The following is an 18,414-nucleotide window of genomic DNA, read 5'->3' as shown; positions in this document are numbered from 1 at the left end:
CCTCTGTCCTGAGCACCAAGCAGGGGCAGGACCCCACCTGGCAGTGCCCCCTGTCCTGAGCACCAAGCAGGGGCAGGACCCCACCTGGCAGTGCCCTCTGTCCTGAGCACCAAGCAGCTCAGCACTAACCCAAGCTTGGCATGGATTCCTGCTCACAGCTGCCAGGGGTTTGACAAAACTCTGCAGGCACCCATCTCCTCCTGTGGGGGTGTTTCCAGGGGTCCCAGGACGAGGGAAGAGATGAGAATCTTAACTCCATGTTTCAGGAGGCTGGTTTATTATTTTATGATATATATTATATTAAAAGAAAATTATATACTAAAACTATACTAAAGAATAGAAGAAAGGATTTCATTAGAAGACTTAAAAAGAAAAGAATGATAATAAAATCTTGTGGCTGCTCACAGCCTCGACACAGGTGGCTGTCATTGGTGGTCATCAAGTAAAAACAATTTCACATGCTGGGTAAACAATTCTCTAAATCACATTCCAAAGCTGAAATTTCTCAGCTTCTCAAGAGAAAAGATCCTAGCAAAAGGATTTTTCATAAAATATGTCAGAGACATCCTCCCTTCCACCTGCCTGGCACTGGAGGGTCAAACCCAGCCTCCTTCCTCCTGCATGCAGAGCAGCTGGCAGTTTTTCACTGGCTGTCACCTCTTAGGGTCCTTCCTGCAGGACAAAACCCCCAGTGGGAGGTTCTGGCACATTCCCCTGTGGCTCCCACCCTCCTCATTTTCAGCTCTGCCTGAAACAATGGCAGGGGAATGCTGGAGGAGCAGGGCTTCCTTCCCAGCTCCTGCTAATGCAGGAATGCCGAGCTCTTCCTGGCTGCAGCAGCACCAGATAAAAGCTAAAGGAGGCATCAATAATTAAAAACCACTCAGAGCTGGTAAGTGCAAACAGGAGCCAGCACAGGGATCGAAGGCAGAGAGCAGAGCTGGGCTGCTCTGAGGGCTCTCACTCCTCCTCTGCAGCCCCTGGAACCAGGGACACCTGGAGGGGACACCTGTCCCCAAGGGCTCAGGGACATGTGGCTTTGGAGAGTGGACACTGGGGGTTTGGGGATGAGGAGCTGCAGTTTGGTCCTGGAAGTGGAGCTCAGGGAACTGGGGAACCTTGGTTTCCAGTGCAGCTTTGGCTTAGATCTCACTGGTTTGCTGCCAGATCCTTTCCTCAGCTCCCCTTCCCATCTCCTGCTCATTCCAGGACTGGCTCCAGCCAGGATGAGGTCCCTGCCTGTGCCAGCTGCCCTGGGAGGTTCACATTGTCTGAGGGTGCCAGGAACCACTCTCTGATGAGCTCATGCCTCCTCATTCAAGCAGGCAAGCTGAAAATAGGATGGTTTGGTGAGCCACAGCCACCCTTGGTGTCTCTGCAAAACGAGCTGGGCTCTGCCCTTGAGCATCCACAGCTGCCCTGTGCCCCCCTGTGCCAGGCTGGCATTCAGGGAGGAGCTGAAAGGCAAAATCCCTGGGGACATCCCAGCAGCAGCAACCTGGGATCCAGCTTCAGATGGAACTCCTGTGTGTCCCCAAGCCTGTGCCAGTTTGATTTCTCTGCTGCTGTTCAGAGCATTTCCCTCTTGATCCCAGCATGGATTTCAAACACTTTCATCCCTTGGGGCTCTTACAGGCCCTGCCTCCACCAGGCACGAGCCGTGGCTGCTGCAGGGGGTGGCTGAGCATCCTGCAGTGGTGACAGCCAGCTCTGGGCTGTGGCCACTGCCCAGCATGGTCCCCGTGCCTGGGAGAGCAGCAGGACCATCTCCTCTTGCTGCTGGGCGTGCCAAGGGTTAACTGCCGCTGTTTTCTCCCATCCAAACACAAATTAATCTCTGGGTTACAGGCTGTGCTGCTCCAGGGCTCATGTCAATCACTGCTGGAGGCTGATCAAGACACGTGTGACACCCATCACTCCACCAGGTTTACCTGTGTCACTCTCCCGAGGCAGGAGCACGCAGATTGCCGAAGGAAAACTGGCAATTTTCAGAAAGGAGTTTTGAAAAATGCTGCAAAACATCTCTCTCCAGTCTATCCTTCCCTTGAAACACGATCTGAAGTGTTTCCAGCCTTTGAAAATACACTTTCTTTAAAAAAAACCTCAACTCTCCCAGTAAGACAACAGAGAGAGAGAGAGAGAGAAACCCTTTAAAACTTTACATTTGGATTAAAATATGCAGATATATGATGTAAACACAGAAAACTTCTATGTGCCTGCACCGAAGGAACACCAGGGGAGGGATGGAGGGATGGATGGATGGAGGGATGGATGGGTGGATGGAGGGATGGATGCCATGGGGGCAAGAAGAGGGAGAGCCTCCAGTGCCCAGCACCTCGTCTCTGCCCCGGCCGCTGCCAGCATGCAGCACGTAAATAACACAATGAATAAAATATCAGGATGAAATGTGAGGCATTAAATATTTAACCTTGTGCCTGCCTGCGCAGCGCCCAGGTACAGCTGGGTCCTGCAATATTTAAAGGTTGCTCCTCACTCGCTTTAACCGACCCCGAGCGCGGTGACTTCACGGCAGCCGCGGCTGGAGGGATCTCGGGGGACGGGGAAGGGCCCCTCGGTGTGTTCCCCGGGCGGAGCAGCCCCACGGAGCCCGAGCCCGGCGGCTCCGCGTCCGCCCGGCCCGCCCGCCTCAGCCGCCCCACGTTACTTTGAGTGGCAGCTGGCGGCAGCCGCAAGGCCTCGTGGGCCGCGCAGTCTGCCTGCCCGTGCCGCCCGCGGCGGGAGCCTCGCTTGCTCTCGGTGCTGGGCTGGACCCCGCGGCAGAGCCGGGCCGGACCGCTCCCCGGGCTCGCGGCGGCGGCAGGGACCGCACGAACCGGCCCGGGACGCCGCCGCTGCGAGGGCGTAGCCAAGGGCTGACTACAACTCCCAGCGTGCCCCGCGGCGCTTCCTTGGGGGCTCCGGCCGCCCGATCACTTCTCATTGGTTGTCCCAGTCTCTGGCGTCACGAGCCCATGTGGGAACTGCGCAGGGCGATTGGCTAACGCTCCCTCGGCGACAGCCAATGGCCGGTGCGAGCGCCGCCGCTGCGGGCTGCGGGGACGGTTAAGGTGGAGCGGGCGGAGGGGACGGGATGGGGCAGTCCTGCCGTGTCCGCCCCTCCCGGTGGGGCTGCCCCGGGCGCACTGAGGGCTGGTCCCGAGGGACCCCAGCCCCACTGTGCACCGGAGCCCGCTGCCCCTGGGGTCCCCGGCCCGGCGCGCACTGACCGGCTGCCCTCGTTTGTGATGTCCGCCCCCGGGCGCTGTCCCGCCGGAGGCCGGTGCCGCGTCCGCCCGCAGCGTCAGGGGCGGTGGCAGCGCCTGGAGTCGCTCCCTGGGGACCGAGCTGCTCCGGAGACGGGGAAAGCTCCGGAACGTGCTGAGGGCAGCGCGCGTGGCCGGGCCGGGGGAAGCGCCCGGTGAGCCCCTGTTCGGGACGGCCGTACAGACAGGCGCCTCCCGAGCTGCTCCGTTCAGGACGGCAGCGGCGGCTCCGGGGCCGGCGCCTTCCCCAGGCTCCCTTCGGTCTCCAGCACCGCCGCGCTCACCCGGGACCGCGGCGGGCACGGGAGCTCCGGTGTCCCGAGCCCCGGGGGAACGCGCCTCCTTAAGCGGGCGCCGGCGGCCGGGGCGCGCGGGGCCGGGCGGCCGCTCCCCCCACCGGGGCTGCCCCAGCCCCGCCCCAGCCCCGCCAGGGCCGAGCCGAGACCCCGGGAGCGCCGCCCGCACCCCGGCCGAGCCGCTCGGCGAGATCCCGGCTCCCCGCCGAGCCCAGGGCCCTGGCGGGGGCGGCCCCCGCGGGAGGAGCGGGCAGCAGCGCCCGGGAGCGGCGGGGCCGGGCCGGGAGCTCGGGCGCTCAGGATGTTCCCTCAGGGACGACACCCGGTAAGTGCCGCGGGGGCGGCGGGGCCGGGCCGGGCCGCGGGGCCGAGCCGCAGCCTTCAGCCGGGCTGTCTCTCCGCTGCAGCCCGGGCAACCCTTCAAGTTCTCGGTGCTGGAAATCTGCGACCGCATCAAGGAGGAGTTTCAGTTCCTGCAGGCGCAGTACCACAGGTGGGACCGGGGCCGGTGGGACCGGGGTCGGGCTGGGCTGAGTGCGCTGGGATACCGGGGGCTGGAGCGTTCGAGCAGCGGGGAAAGTGGGGAAGGAGGAGGTGGAGAGCTCCTTCAGGAGCACAATCGTCTGGTCTTCAAGGAGGGAGTGAAGCCATCAGAGTTGGCCAGGAGCAGCTTTGGGGCCAGGCACTCAGCAGAGCTGCTGCTCTGCTGGTGGGACCCAACCTTGGATCCTGGGAGGATCAGATTTGGGAGCAGGCTCTGGAGGGGTGGATGGTGATGACAGAGCCCTCGTCCGTGCGGAAGGAGCTGGGGGAAGGAGAAAGAGGAGGGGGACAGCATGAAAGTGACAGCTGGGGAGCCAGGTCTTGAGTGGGGGTCCCAAGGGGAGGATCAGCCGCGATTCCTCGGCTGAGCCGGGTGTAGGGGCAGGGAGGGCACAGAGCCCTGGGTGGGTGCCACAGGTGTGTGCACAGCATAGCCATGCGGTGCAGGTGCCCCGGGCAGGGTGGGTGACAACCCCGCAGGTACCCCGAGGAGGGTGGGTGGCACTCCTGCAGCCCCGGGAGCCCGCAGGAGATGTGCTGAGCTTGCCCCAGGGATGGGGCAGGAGCTGCGGGTCCGTGAATGGAAGCCCTGGCTCCCCTTTGCAGCCTGAAGCTGGAATGTGAGAAGCTGGTGAGCGAGAAGACAGAGATGCAGAGGCATTATGTCATGGTGAGCTGTCCCCCTGTCCCCCCTGCAGGGCTGTCCCCCTGGGCTGCTGCCCTCACACACATCTGGCTGCTGGGGCTCCTCTCAGCCACTGCCCTGCCCAGTGCTGACCTTGGGGTGGGGAGATGTGAGGGAGGAAGGAGTTAATCACCATTTCCAGCAACGCTGGCTCCTGGTGCTCAGTGCTGCTTGAGCCTGGGAATTCTGCCATAGGTTTTGTCTCTTTTTTTTTTTTTTTTTAACCTTTTTCTATCTGGCCTTGTAAGAGAGCTCCCAACTCCTCCCATCTCTCTCTCTCCCAAGGGGTGGATATTTAAGAACTGATGCTCCAAGGCTCGTGGTTTGGGTGGAAGGGGAAGGAGCAGGGCAGGACCCCTCCACAGTTGCCAATGAAGGGTTAACAAGCCCCAGGACAGACTGACCTGGGCACCAGCCAGAGCCTGCCAGGAGCAGGGGAGCTGCTGGGAGGACAGAGGATGGGGACAGCAGAGCAGCTCCTTCTCCTGCAGCACCTGACCTTACTGGCCCCTCTGGGGAAAGGGGGAACCCAAGTGACACCATCCAAGAGGCAAAAAGATGTGAATTTGGGCAAAGCCCATCCCGGGGGTGAAAACAGCCCTGCCTGTGAGGCCGGGTGTTGATATTGCACGGCATGTTCCTTTCACCCATCAGCTGGGGTCCCTCCCCACATCCTGGAGGCTCACAGGGATTTCCAGAAGTGCTTTCCTGCCTTTGGAACAGGCTGTGCTGGAGGACAGCAGATCCTCTGGAGCCCTTTTCTGCCCAGGTGTGGGGGATTGGGGTCAGCACCCCTGGCAGAGTCACTGGTGGCTGCTGAAGGGTGAAACCTGGAACGGGCTCCAAGAGCCAGGACAGGATCTGGGGGGAAGCAGGACTGATTTCCCCTGGCTTAAACAAATTGCAGATGTAAACAGCCTGTGCCTGCTCCCTGCCTTGTCCCAGGCTCCTGGCACAGTGTCCCAGCCATTCCTCGTGGGCTGGAGCCAGCCAAACCCCAGGCTGGTCCTGGGCCAGTTGCTCTGGACAGCTCCTAACCAGACTCTGCTGTGCTTTTCCTCTCAGTACTACGAGATGTCCTACGGCCTGAACATTGAAATGCACAAGCAGGTAAGTGCAGGGGGGGCTGGGACAGCAGCAGGGGAGGGTGGGGAAGAGGAAGAGCTTGGAGACTTTGTTGAAAATGATCTCCCTTGAGCCCTGTAGCTCTAATGGCTCTAAGTGACACAGCTCTCTGCTAGGGACTGGCTTGCAAAGGGATGCAGCAGTTGTCAGGATGTGTTATTGAGTTCCCCATCCCAAAGTGAAGCACTCAGAGCCCTGCTGTGAGCCCTGGTGCCTCCCTGCAGTGCTTCCCTGGGGCCCCACTTGAAGGAGGGATGTGGAGGAAACAGCAGGAGCTAGAGCCCAGAGGCAAATGGATTGTCTTTCTTTTCTTTTTTTCTTAATCCCCTTTTCCTTTCCCAAAGCCAGAGGAGTGTTTTCACCCTTCCCTGGTTCCCCTTTTGTTCCAGCCTTAATTTGCTTTCCCTCTTCAGATTTATCAATCTAGTCATCATGGGCTCTCTGCCAGGGAAATTAGTTTGGACCAATGCCTGACAAAGTGGCAAGTCAACTGCCATATCCCTCCAGCTGGCTCAGCCCCTCCGAGTTTGCTCCTTTTGTTAGCAGGGAGCGTGGTGGGGACCATGAGCACATTCCTGCCCCCCTTACATGCCCCCAAATCCAGTGGGAATTGCGAGCCAGGGGTGGCCCAAGCCAGGTGAGGCTGGAGACTCTGTCCACGGGGTTTAGGAGTGGGAGCCTGAGCAGGAGGGGGTCTCTGGCTCTGTGGCACGGTGGCAGTGGCTGGGAGAGCAGCTGGGAGCTGCAGGTGAGCACAGGGTGCTGCTGGCTCTGGGGCAGGGCAGGTAAATGTTCCCTTTGTTCTCCCTTGGCTCCCAGCCTGCTTTGACCTCTGCAACACCGGAGGGGATTGTCAGAAACCTGAGCTGATAAAACCCTTCAGAGCAGCCAGCCCCGGGCTGGATTTACAGCAGGGGGATGTGCAGTTTTCCCCAGGAGGTGTGGGTTTTCTCTTGGAGAGGCTGGGCTGGAAGTCGCATCCCCTTTCCTGGGAAGTGCTGCTCGCCCTGCTGGGAACACTGTGGATTTGTCTGCAACCGCAGAGCCTCTCCTCAGAGGATGCACCGGGTTTTCTGCATTCCCCCGTGGGCAGAGGCAGCTCTGGGGGTGTCTTGTGCCTCTGAAGGAGCAGGGGGAGCTGTCCCAGGGCTTGATGGGGCTGGGAGTGGAGTTCTGCTCCGGGTCAGGGCAGGTACAACCAGCAGAGCCTTGAGGGATTTACTGGTGCCATGCCAACAGGGCTGAATCTGTGCAGCTCTGCATCCTGCCTGCTCTGCCTGGCTTTGAGCTGGGTGTTTGGGAAGGGAAGGCACAGGGAGGGCCCTCTGCCAGGCCTGTGGCTCGGCTCCCCTCTGTCCCTGCCCACAAAGCCGGGATGGGTTTGGGCTGAGCAAAGCCAGCTGGACTGAAAGGACTGACAGCCTGGAGCTTGCCTTGGCCTGGGGCCACGCAGGGATTTAGGCGTGGGGTCCCTCCCATGTGCCTGGCAGCCCTGGGCAGAGCCCTCCCTTGGCAGCAGCTCGGGAAATCCCAGCAGGGATGCAGAGGCAGCAGAATTTCCGTGGTGGGGAGAGTTTCACTCCTCCACCGAGGCTGAGGGTTTGCAGGAGAGGGGACAGGATGGGGTTCAGAGCCCTCCATCCATGGTGACACCTGCTGATTCCTGCTTCCTCCTTCAGGCAGAGATTGTCAAGAGGCTGAGTGCCATTTGTGCCCAGATTATTCCCTTCCTGACTCAGGAGGTAAGGAGGAGGCAGGGGGGTTGCAGCAGATTGCTCTGGCTTCTTAGGAAGGGGCAAATCAAAGTCCAGCCTGAACCACGGGAGGTTTTGGGGAAGAAAACCTCCATGCCTGGGCTGGAGGGGAGGGAGAAGGGGCTGTGCAGGGAAGGGTGGGGCAATGTGGAGCCAAGTGCTCCCTCGGGGCAGGAGCAGGGTGTGACCACCCCCTTGATCTTCCTCCTCAGCACCAGCAGCAGGTCCTGCAGGCAGTGGAACGGGCCAAGCAGGTGACCATGGGTGAGCTCAACAGCATCGTCGGGGTGAGTTGCACTGCCTGGCTGTGGGCAAAGACTCTTCCCTGCCTGGGGGTTTGGGACCTGCAGTGATGGGGGAGATTTTTCTCTTTTAATACACCCATTTTTTTACTCTTTTGACACACCCATTTTTTTTACTATTTAAGGGGTTTTACTATTTTTACACAATCATTTTTTACCATTTAAGGGGTTTACTATTTTGGCACACCCATTTTTTTACTATTTAAGGGATTTTACTATTTTAGTACAGACATTGGGGTGGAGGGGTTTGCCACGGTGTCCTGAAGGTGTTGGGTGCCCTGTGGGACACCCCTGAGCAGAGCAGGGCACAGCCATGGCTTGGGGTCGTGTCTGCAGCAGGGAGGGACTCGGGTGGAAGGGGCAGAGGAGGAAAACAAAGTCCTGAGAGAGAATAAAAGAGGCTGTGCTGAGCCTGCCGAGCCCAGACAGCCCCGGGGGAAAGGGCAGGGCTGTGACCCAGCCTGTGCAACCCCCAGAGCTCCGCTGTCCCCTCCCCATCCCCGTCCCTGTCTCATCCCATGAGCTTCGCATCGCAGCCCGCGGGGAGGGGAGGGGAAGGGAGGGGAGAGCCGGGCCGTGGCTGCCTCCTCCACATCCAGAACCATTTGCTCTTTCTCTTTCAGCAGCAGCAGCTTCAGCAGCTCTCCCAGCACGCATCCCCCCTCCCGCTGGCACCCCACCCCTCCAGCATGCAGCCCCCCAGCCTGAGCGGGGCCAGCTCGGGGCTCCTGGCCCTCTCGGGGGCACTGATGGCTCAGGTTCAGCTGGCCACCAAGGAGCACAGAGTGGCCCAGGATGGGGAGAACAGAGGTAAGGGGAAGAAGCACAGCTGGGTTAATCCTTTAAAGGTTGGGCAGCGTGTGCTGCTCTGCCTCTTTGCTGAGGCTCCTGGGATGTTGCATCCCCAGGGATGGCAAATGCAGCTCATGGGATGGAATGCCTGCAGCCCCAGGAGGCTGGCTGTGTTTGTGACTGCTCTGCAGTGATGCTGTGTGTGTGGCCCTGGCCCTGGGCAAGTGTTTGTGCACACACACACAGCTCTCCCTGCTCCCCTGGGTGTTTCCAGTCCATGAGGCAGCTGGGGGATCCCCACCACAAAGAAACGCTCTCTTTTTACACCAAGATCTGATACTTAAAGATGAGACTTTTAAGGAAAATACTGTTGCAAGCCCCTGGTAGAAACTGTGACAGCCACAAGCCTGGGGCAAGGAATTCAGAAAGCAGAGCCTCATTGCGTGTGTTGTGCCGTGTAAATTACACTAATTCCTAGTCCAGATGGGTGCCTCCTCCTGTCAGGATCAGCGAGTGCCTTCCAAACATCATCAATATTTAATCATCGTTAAATCAGTGCTCTGAATGCTACTGGCAGGCCTGGACCAAATGAGTAACTGTGCCCAGCTCTGCTCGTGGCCTGTTGCACAAAGGAGGAGCTGCTCTGAGCTCAAGTCACCTTTTCAGAGCACAGGCATGGAGTGGTTGTGCTGAGAGGAGGCTGGGACCAGGAGAGAGGCTCTGGGCAGCTCTGTGGGCTAGAAACAGGCAGCCAGATTTAGCAGGAGTGATGTTGCCCTGCAGACTCCCCTGGGGAAGGTGCTGACTGAAATGCACTTGGGTCAGGAACCCAAGAGCAGCAGCAAAGCCAGGCCCTGGGTGGGGTTTGCTGCAGGTTCTCAGGGTCTGGCTTGGCCTGAAGGATTTCAAGGTGGTGAAAAGAGCAGCAGGAAGCTGTCGGTGGCAGCTCTGCCCCCCTGCACACAGCTGTCTGCAGCTCAAATCCTGCCTGTGTTTCTTTAAGGATGGCTTCCACAAAGGAGGAAAACAAAGTCCAGAGAGAGAGAGAGAGAGAGAGAATAAAAGCAGGCTGGGCTGTGCTGAGCCTGCTTAACCCTCAGAGCCCAGGCAGCCAGAACTTCTCTCAGCCTGGGTGTCTGGCCATGGTGAGGGCCATTCCTTATTTAAAAAAAAAAAAAAAAAAGAAATGGTTGAAGTGCTCCATCTGTCTGGGGTTAATCCTCAGTGCTCTGGCATAGTTAGCCAGAGCTGGTGTGAGTCAAGCTGAGCCAGGGGTGCACAGGGCTGATGGCAGGCATCTGGTCCCACTCCAGACCAAGGCCTTGGAGCAGTGCATACAAGAATCCCTCAGCTTCCCATCCCTGCCTGCCTCTTTTTGCCAGCAGGGACCTGGACTCGTTCTCTCTAAATGCTGGTGGATCTTTAGGAGCAAAAATCAGCCATGGAAGGTTGCTGAAGCCCAGCCCACAGCCCTGTGCTTGGATTTGCAGTAAATGTGTTCCCTGTGCTTGGATTTGCAGTAAATGCCTGGCACTCCTTCCCTGGGCTCAGGGCAGTGGACCTGCTTTGCTGTGCATGTCCAAAAGCCTCAGAGAGTTTCCAAGCAGGGCTTTTAGGCATGGCTTTTTAAGGAAATGGGGTGGGTGTGATTCAGGGGATTCAGCAGGCCAGTTCTCCCCTCCTGGAGCCTGTTGGCATGTCTAGGGAAGGGATTCCAGAGCTGGGATTAGCTCTTGGAAGGAGGTGGGTGGGTAGAAGTTCCCCTGCTTCCCTGAGGAGCACCAAAGTGCTGACCTCCCTTTAGAGAGCACAGAATCCACATTTCAGGTGGGCAAAGTGGGAAATCAGCTGTGACTTTTTGTTTGTTTGTTTGTTTTCTAAACCCGTGTTCTGCTGTTTCCTGGTTTGCCCTGCTGTGCCCCTCTCTCTTTCCTGCCTGGGTTGAGGGGCACAGGCTTGGCATTAACAACCTCTCCCTGTCCTCCCCTCTGCTCTGACATGGACCTGGAATGTTCTCCCTGCTGCTGCCTGCATCCAGAGCACACCCCAAGCCGGGTAAGTTGTGACAGGCCAGTGGCCTCAGCTGGCCCTGATGGCATCTCCAGTGTGCTCCAAGCTGGCCACTGGCTCCTGGGGAGGGATGGGGCTGCTGGATGAGCTTTGCTGGCCTGGGTGGGCTGTGTTTGCATCAGGGTTTTGTAACTGAAGGTTCTGGGCCACCTCAATTCAGTCTTTGCTGATGCAAGGAGCTAAAGATCAAGGGCTGCTCCCAAAATAACCAGCTCTGTCCTTTTCAAGGAGTTTCCAGTTTAGGAATCATTCTGAACATGTCTCAGAGCTCTCAGCCCCTCTGCAGTCCTTGGCTGCCCCTCCCTTTTAGGATCCCCCCAATCCCAGAGCTGTGACTCCCTTCCCAGGCTCCACAGTAGCTCTACAAAATCCAGGCTACAGGCAGGGGAAGGAAGGGTTAATGATCTCCGTTGGGGAATTGCAGGAATTGATCTGTGGGAGAGGAGGAAGCAGAGGAGGCTGTCTGTGACTGCCCAGACACCCAGGAGCAATCAGCTGCAGGGAGCCCTGGCATGGGGCATCTCTGTCACCTTCTGGCTGCATTGTCACCAGTGTGGGGATGCCAGGGCATGTGTGACACCCCTGCAGCTGCCAGCAGCACCTGGGGCAGGGCTGTTCTTCCTGCTCAGTCTCATTCTGCTTCCAAAACCTTGTGAAAGGGTTGAGGTGAAGTGAACACAGCTCCAGTGGGGATTTTCTGCTCCACCCATTGTCTCTGCAGGGCTGAATCTCCCTCACTTGGCTCTGGGTTTTGGGGTTCTGGGGTCCTTCCCAGCAGCCAGGGAGATGCTTTAGCAGGACGGAGGTGGTCATGGAGAAGGCTCTGGCCCCACTGAGAGCTGAGGGGTGGCTGCCTGCCCTCACAGTGGCTCTCACACCTTCCTCTCCCTCTTCCTCAGAGCGTTTCTTCTTCCCCTGCCGAGAGCCTGCCGGACGAGGAGCGCACGGGGCTGAAGAGGAAGCGGGAGGAGAAGGAGCTGCCCGGGCATTCTGTGAGTGCCCCAAGGGCTGGGGCTGGCAGGGCAGGGCTGGGGAGGTGGCTGGGCAGCCCTGTGCCCACCCTGCTGCACAGGGCTGGTGTGCTGAGAGCAAGAACCAAACAAATGAGGAGCCCCAGGGAGGCCCCTCAGCCTGAGGCTGGGTCACTGCCAGCAGAACGTGGCTGGTCTTGGTCCAGGGAGGGATGTACAGGAGAAAATGGGTCCAGGGACTGAGGTACAGGAGAAAATGGGTCACTCTGGGGTCCTGGGGCAGAACACAGAGCCTGGTCCAGCATCTTCCTGTCCTGACTGAGCCCCTCTGGATTTCTCCCTCCTCGCAGGACAGCGATGGGGACAAGAGTGACTGCAACCTGGTGGTGGATGAGGTAAGCCCCTGGCAAGGGATCCTCCTCAAGCTGCAGTGGTTGAGTTTAGGACTCTGGTTCCCCAGCTTTGGGGTTCTTTAGGCTGCAGCTCGTTGCTGCTGGGCAGCAGTGGCCAGCCAGGACACGTGCCAGCCCTGCTCCAGTGTGTTGTGCCAACCAAGACTGATTCCACTCCCACTGCTCTGGGAAGGCTGTGCCAGCCAGGGCTCAGCTTTGCCAGCCACAGGCTTGGCTCTGCTTCACAATCCCCTTTCAGCCTCTCTGCTGCAGCATCCCATATGGGGAAGCTGATAAGCTGGGATGAGAGCTCCATGGAACTGGGCTTGCTGCTGGCAGCTCCTGTGGGTGGAGGTGGCAGGAGTCTCATGGCACACCCTGGCCCTGCCAGCCCCAGGACTCGAGCCCCTTCCTGCCCTGCCTGGCCCTCAACCAGCCTCAACTTTAACTCACCTCACTGAATTCCAGTCTTGTGCAATGGAACTGCCACATGCCTCTGGTACAGCCTTTCCTGACTGAGGCACACCTGACAGAACTTGATCCCAGCCACCACTGTTCTTGGTAGAGAAGATGTTTCTGGGGATGTGCTTATTCTCTTCTTAGAAGACAGAGGGGAAAGAAAGATATGAAGTCTTTTTGTGCCACTTCCTAAGAAAATACAAGCCCTGAAAGGAAGATCAGGAGGAATTTCTGCAGCAAATGAGGCTTATGAAAGCTGCTCATTGTGCTGATAAAATGTCACGGACCTGGCTGAATAGGAGTGCAAGAGCTGAGGGATGGCCTTGCTTCTGAAATGGCAGCCCTGTCTCAGCTCCTGTGTGCTGATCCCCATCCCTCCTTGTGAAGGCATCCGTGGCCACCAGTGTCCTCTGAACCTGCTGTCACCTCTCATTTTGCCCAAAGAGAAAAACCGAGGCCGTTTCTCATCCAGGGGAGCAAAACACAGCAGGAATGCTTCTCATCCATGCCGATTGCACTGGTGGTGCTGGCTCCCCAGGGAATCTGCCCTCCTACACAGGGGGTTTCCTGCTTCCCACAGAGCTGTTCTCCCCCCAGGACCCGCCCTCGGAGCCCGGCAGCCCCGGCCGCCCACCCAGCCGCCCGTCCCGCCGGGAGCTGCCCGGGAGCCCCGCGTCCGTCGGCTCCAGCGGGAGCGCCGCGCCCGGCCAGCCCCAGGAGCAGAGCCCGGTGAGGAGCCCCGGGGCTGGGGGTGGGCTATGGGGCCAGAGCGTGGCCGGGAATTTCTCATTATGGCCAGTCTGAAATGCCATGTACAGCCGGATAGGAATGCCGGGGTTTGTGCCCACTGGCACTCCCACCGCGGGGACAGATCCGTGCCCTCGGGGCAGGGTGAGTGTTGCTGGGCAGAGCGCAGCTCTGCGGTGTTCTCCACCCGCCTGCCTGCAGGATTCCCCAGAGCTGCTCAGAGCAATTGATTTTTCCTTCTTTTTTTTTTTCTCCTGCTTCTGTGTTTTTTTTTTTTCCCTTCTTCCTTGCCAAGCCCCAGTCCAGCACTCAGATTGAAACATCAGCATGTGGGAAGGGGGAGGGATGTTTCTGCCACTCTCTGGCCTCCCAGCCACCGCAGGGACCAAGTGATATGTCCCCCCATCTGGGGTCAGGAGCCAGCTGGGGGCTGTGGGCAGCAGCGAGCAGCAGCTCCCCAGCACAATCGGATTAGAGCAGACAAAGCGCCCTGAGCAATCTGCCAGCACAGCACGTAGCTTTTCTCTGTTATTAATTTTTTTTTCCCCTCCTTTGCTGGTGTCGACAAAATCCCCAGACAGAAAAAAAAGCAGAAGAAATAGGAGAGGCATGGGGGGAAAAAAAGCAAGGAATGAAATAGCTGTGGGGATTGGAGAGGCCAGTTCATGCCAGGCATCCTCTTGGTCCCAGGATCGGGATGGGGGTGCCCCCTCCATGCAGGAGGAATTTTGCTTGAAGGAGCAGCACATGTGTCTTGTGCAGGGTTGGGGCAGTTAGGCGTGACCCAAAGCTTGCATGGGGCATTTGCAGCTGTGGGGAGAGAGGGGACATGTGAGGGGCAAAGGAGAGGACAGAGGACCTGGATGGTCAATCCTTGTCCAGATCTGTCCAGGAGCTCCTTCTACCCTGCAAGGTGTGGGGGCTGCTGGCCCAGGCTCTGCTCCCACAGCTGAAGCTGCTCTTCTTTCCTCTGCTGCACAGACCCACTCAGTGGCCAGCGCTCCCACCTCCAAGCCCTCCTCTTCCTCACCACCCCGTGACTCCCTCACGCCAGGCCCTGGGCCCAGCTCAGCCATCGCTCTCCGGCCACCCCCGGCCAAGGTCCCCAGCACCGACAGTGTCAGTGAGTGACAGGGACAGCACGGGGGGGTCAGTGAGTGTCTGGGACAGCATGGGGGGGGGTCACTGAGTGTCCAGGGGTGTCACTGAGTGTCCAGGACAGCACAGGGGCTGCTCTGCTCTGCTCTGATGGGTGGGATGGAGGGATTCAGGACCCTGTCTGCCCCCAGCAGGGCTGGCAGGGCCTTTGGGCTCCATAAGATCAGAGCTATGAACCATGGCCAAGAGGAGCCCATCTGCCATTGCCACACACCTGGTGGACTCAGACCTGCCGAGGGTGGTGGTTGGTGTGGAGCAGGGGTTTAATCTCTTTTTCTCTGATGAATTGTCATTTTGGTGGGGCTGCACGAAGCTGGGTGCTTCAGGGCTTGGCTGTGGGGACCAGAGGGGGTGGCTGTGCAGTCACCAGGTGCTCCCCCTCTCCCCCGGGTGACGCCAGGGCCAAGACGCGGCTCTCTCCTCGTGCAGCTCTCCGCAGCCCCCTGAGCTCCTCCAGCCCCTTCACGTCCTCCCTGGCCATGGTGCCCCATGCCACCCCCAGCCTCTACATGGGCATCCACCTGTCAGTGCCCCAGGCCAGCAGCACGCTGCTCTACGGCCGCTCCCCCGTGGTGAGTCGCCGAGGGAGGGGGAGGCCGGGTGTGCTGGCTCTGCTGCCTGTGCCCTGGGCAGCATCTGGGGCTTCAGCCATAGGAAGGGCTCCCTTGCACAGCTGGTGGGATGTGGGGCTGGTGGAATCTTCAGAGAAGCCTCTACTTCTTCCACTGGTGTCTGTGGGAACCCATTTTGGCCCTTGTCACTGCATGTGAGGACAGAGCAAGCAGGGAGCTTGCACAGAGCTAGGCTGGGCTGGTTCCAAGGGAAAGGCCTGAGCCCAGCTTTGGTGTTCTCTGCTCTGCTCCTCATGTGTCCTTTGCTTTGTGCAGGTGGCATTTGAGTCTCACCCTCACCTGAGGGCTTCCACCCTCTCCTCTTCACTCCCCACCATCCCTGGAGGGAAACCGTAAGTGACTGCAGGGAGGGTGGGGGCAAGGGGCTCAGGTGGGTGCTGGGAGCATCTGCCTCTCAAGGGCTCACCCAGGGCAGGACTGGGCTTAGGGGGAGCTGCTCTCCAATCCTGAGTCCAGTGCTGCCATTTCATTCCTGGCAGCTGGAGCTGGGTAAAGAAACCCCTCATTAACCAGGGCAAAATGGGCATCTTCCACCTTTTGGCTTGGGTACCTTCCACCTTGGCTTGAGCATGGTTAACAGAGATCACCTCCTGCCCTTGGCCATAACACAGGGCTTGTTCAGGCCTCTCTTCTGCTCCCTTCTAGTGCCTTCTCCTTCCATGGTTCTGCCTCCAAACTGGGCTGGATGGGGGCTTTGCTGGGGGAGGAGGGGATGTGGTGGCTTCTGGGGGTGAATTTGGGCTGTGTAGACAAGCTGGGGACAGCAGGGAGCACAGCCTGGGCGAAAGCTGGGCCGTGCTTCTTGTGTGCCCAGCTGGCATTGCTGGGTGTGTTCTGCTCATGGCTCTGACTCCAGATGTGCTGCATGTGTTGGACCTGTGTGGCACCTGCCCCTGTCCAGGCAGGATCCTGCTCTCCTTCTCACTGCTCTGCTCCCTTGCAGTGCCTACTCCTTCCACGTCAGCGCCGACGGGCAGATGCAGCCGGTGCCTTTCCCCCCCGACGCCCTCCTGGGCTCCGGCATCCCCCGGCACGCGCGGCAGCTGCACACCCTGAGCCACGGCGAGGTGGTCTGTGCTGTCACCATCAGCAACTCCACGCGACACGTCTACACCGGGGGCAAGGGCTGCGTCAAGGTCTGGGACGTGGGGCAGCCGGGCACCAAGACAGCCGTGGCTCAGCTGGACTGCCTGGTGAGGAGGAGGAGGAGGAGGAGGAGCAGAAATGCCTCAGGGCTGGGGCTGGGAAGGGGAATGTGCCCCTGCTGCAGTGGAGGGGACAGAGGGGCCTTTCTCAGCTGCAGTGGGAGAAGGAGAAGTGTCTCCTGCAAGGCCCTGTGTGCTCATCATGTCCTCCTTGCCTTGCCCTGTTGCCTGTCACCCCCACTCAGAACCGTGACAACTACATCCGCTCCTGCAAGCTGCTCCCCGACGGCCGCAGCCTGATCGTGGGGGGGGAGGCCAGCACCCTGTCCATCTGGGACCTGGCAGCGCCCACGCCCCGCATCAAGGCTGAGCTCACCTCCTCTGCCCCCGCCTGCTACGCCCTGGCCATCAGCCCTGACGCCAAAGTCTGCTTCTCCTGCTGCAGCGACGGCAACATCGTGGTGTGGGACCTGCAGAACCAGACGATGGTGAGGTGAGTTTGGGGCAGGGGCTGCAGGCCAGGATCCCCTCAGTCCCTGCCGTGTGTCCCTGCCCCTCCCTGTGTGCAACCCTGGCCATGGGACAGTGCCTGTCCTTGCAGCTCCTCACTGCTGGTTGCTGCCCTGCCCACACTCCATGCTGCAGGTGTTGGCTGCCCTGCCAGCTGTGCCCTCTCCATCCCCCTCTTTCCCAGGCAGTTTCAAGGCCACACGGACGGTGCCAGCTGCATTGACATCTCTAACTATGGCACCAAGCTGTGGACAGGGGGCCTGGACAACACCGTGCGCTGCTGGGACCTGCGGGAGGGCCGGCAGCTGCAGCAGCACGACTTCAGCTCCCAGGTAGGGCTGGAGGCCTCTGGCAGCACCCTGAGGCCAGCTGGCACCTGCTGCTGGGCCACCGTGTGAGGCTGTGTGTCCCCTCAGATCTTCTCCCTGGGCTACTGCCCCATGGGAGAGTGGCTGGCTGTGGGCATGGAGAGCAGCAATGTGGAGATCCTGCACGTCACCAAACCTGACAAGTACCAGCTGCACCTCCACGAGAGCTGTGTCCTCTCTCTCAAATTCGCCTCCTGCGGTAGGCAAGGGCCCTTTTTTCTGCCTGGGCTGTGGAGAGCCTCAGATTTATCCCTGTGGTTTCCTCCCATGAATGGTTGACAGCTGGTGACACCTACTTTGTCTCCTGTCCCAGGAAAGTGGTTTGTGAGCACGGGGAAGGACAACCTGCTCAACGCCTGGCGGGCGCCCTACGGAGCCAGCATCTTCCAGGTGGGCTGAGGCATCTGTGCAGGGGCATGATGGTGGCTCCAGGCATCAGCCCTGCCCTCACCTCCTGCCCTCTCACTCACAGTCTAAGGAGTCCTCATCAGTCCTGAGCTGTGACATCTCTGTCAACGATAAATTCATCGTTACGGGCTCTGGTGACAAGAAGGCCACAGTGTATGAGGTGGTTTACTGACTCCTGTCACCATCAGGAATGGGGACACACCTCGCCCAAAGCCACCATGGCTCACTGAGGACTCCAGTGCTGGACCTGCCCTGCTGCAGCTCTACTTTCCCTCCTCCTGCACTGCTTTCACACACCAAACCAAGGCTCCAGCCCCATCCTCCTGCCCTGATTCCTGCAGGAGGCTGGAGGTGAGGGCTGGGTGTAGCCTGGCATCTCCTGAGGCCAGGCAAGGGCTGGGCTGGACATCCTGGGTTCTGTCTGTCCCTCAGGCCGGCTGGACAGGGAGCTGGACAAAGCCTGAGAGCGTGTGTCTCCAGAATTACTGCTACTGACTTAACAGCACCCATTTTCTGCTGCAGAAGCAGCTGTAAATTATCAGTAAAGAAATGTATTTAACTATGTTTTCATTCCCTTACTAATAAAAAGGAACAAAAGAAGGTCTGGGCTGGTTCTGAGCAGGGGCCTTTACCAGCCAGTGCTGCCAGCTGTGCCAAGGGCTGGGCTCTGAAGGGTGTCCTGGGGGGCTGCTTTTGGCCAGCAGCACAGGGGAGGATGCTCCCAGCGTGGCAGAGGTGTGGCTGCTGGCCTGCCACGGCAGCCCCAGCTCCAGCAGCGCTCTGTGGTGCCTGTG

General features: G+C 59.4%; 1 protein-coding gene across 6 annotated transcripts; it reads left to right on the top strand.

Moving 5' to 3' along the window:
* Positions 1-3,694: 3,694 nt before the first annotated feature.
* LOC103821937 (TLE family member 2, transcriptional corepressor) lies at positions 3,695-18,220 on the top strand. Of its 6 annotated transcripts, none has more exons than XR_003945137.2 (20): positions 3,695-3,884; positions 3,967-4,052; positions 4,709-4,772; positions 5,853-5,897; positions 7,592-7,654; positions 7,879-7,953; positions 8,592-8,778; positions 10,799-10,815; positions 11,730-11,822; positions 12,152-12,196; positions 13,250-13,381; positions 14,381-14,522; positions 14,987-15,129; positions 15,445-15,521; positions 16,133-16,382; positions 16,580-16,827; positions 17,033-17,176; positions 17,261-17,411; positions 17,526-17,602; positions 17,685-18,220. XR_003945137.2 is itself a non-coding variant. In XM_030231312.2 (20 exons), exons 1-20 carry the CDS (start codon positions 3,861-3,863, stop codon positions 17,790-17,792), a joined length of 2,172 nt encoding a protein of 723 aa, XP_030087172.2. In that variant the 5' UTR covers positions 3,695-3,860; the 3' UTR covers positions 17,793-18,220. The 6 variants fall into 6 exon arrangements, 4 of the variants coding, with proteins under 4 accessions (XP_030087172.2, XP_050842169.1, XP_050842170.1 ...); XR_007780307.1 differs by having other exon boundaries at positions 17,860-17,946; XM_030231312.2 differs by having other exon boundaries at positions 8,595-8,778; positions 17,029-17,176.
* The last annotated feature ends 194 nt before the right edge of the window (positions 18,221-18,414 follow it).

Source organism: Serinus canaria, chromosome 28 (assembly GCF_022539315.1).
Source record: "Serinus canaria isolate serCan28SL12 chromosome 28, serCan2020, whole genome shotgun sequence".
NCBI lineage: Eukaryota > Metazoa > Chordata > Aves > Passeriformes > Fringillidae > Serinus > Serinus canaria.
Note: the sequence above shows the minus strand (reverse complement) of the source record. Positions and strands in the feature narration are given on the sequence as shown.

Excerpts from the sequence above, each read along its gene's own strand:
- LOC103821937 (XM_030231310.2), top strand. The coding sequence starts at position 3,861 with ATGTTCCCTCAGGGACGACACCCG. Across the intron at positions 16,828-17,028 it reads CAGAACCAGACGATGGTGAG|GCAGTTTCAAGGCCACACGG; the intron begins GTGAGTTTGGGG and ends CCTCTTTCCCAG. Across the intron at positions 17,603-17,684 it reads ACGGAGCCAGCATCTTCCAG|TCTAAGGAGTCCTCATCAGT; the intron begins GTGGGCTGAGGC and ends TCTCACTCACAG.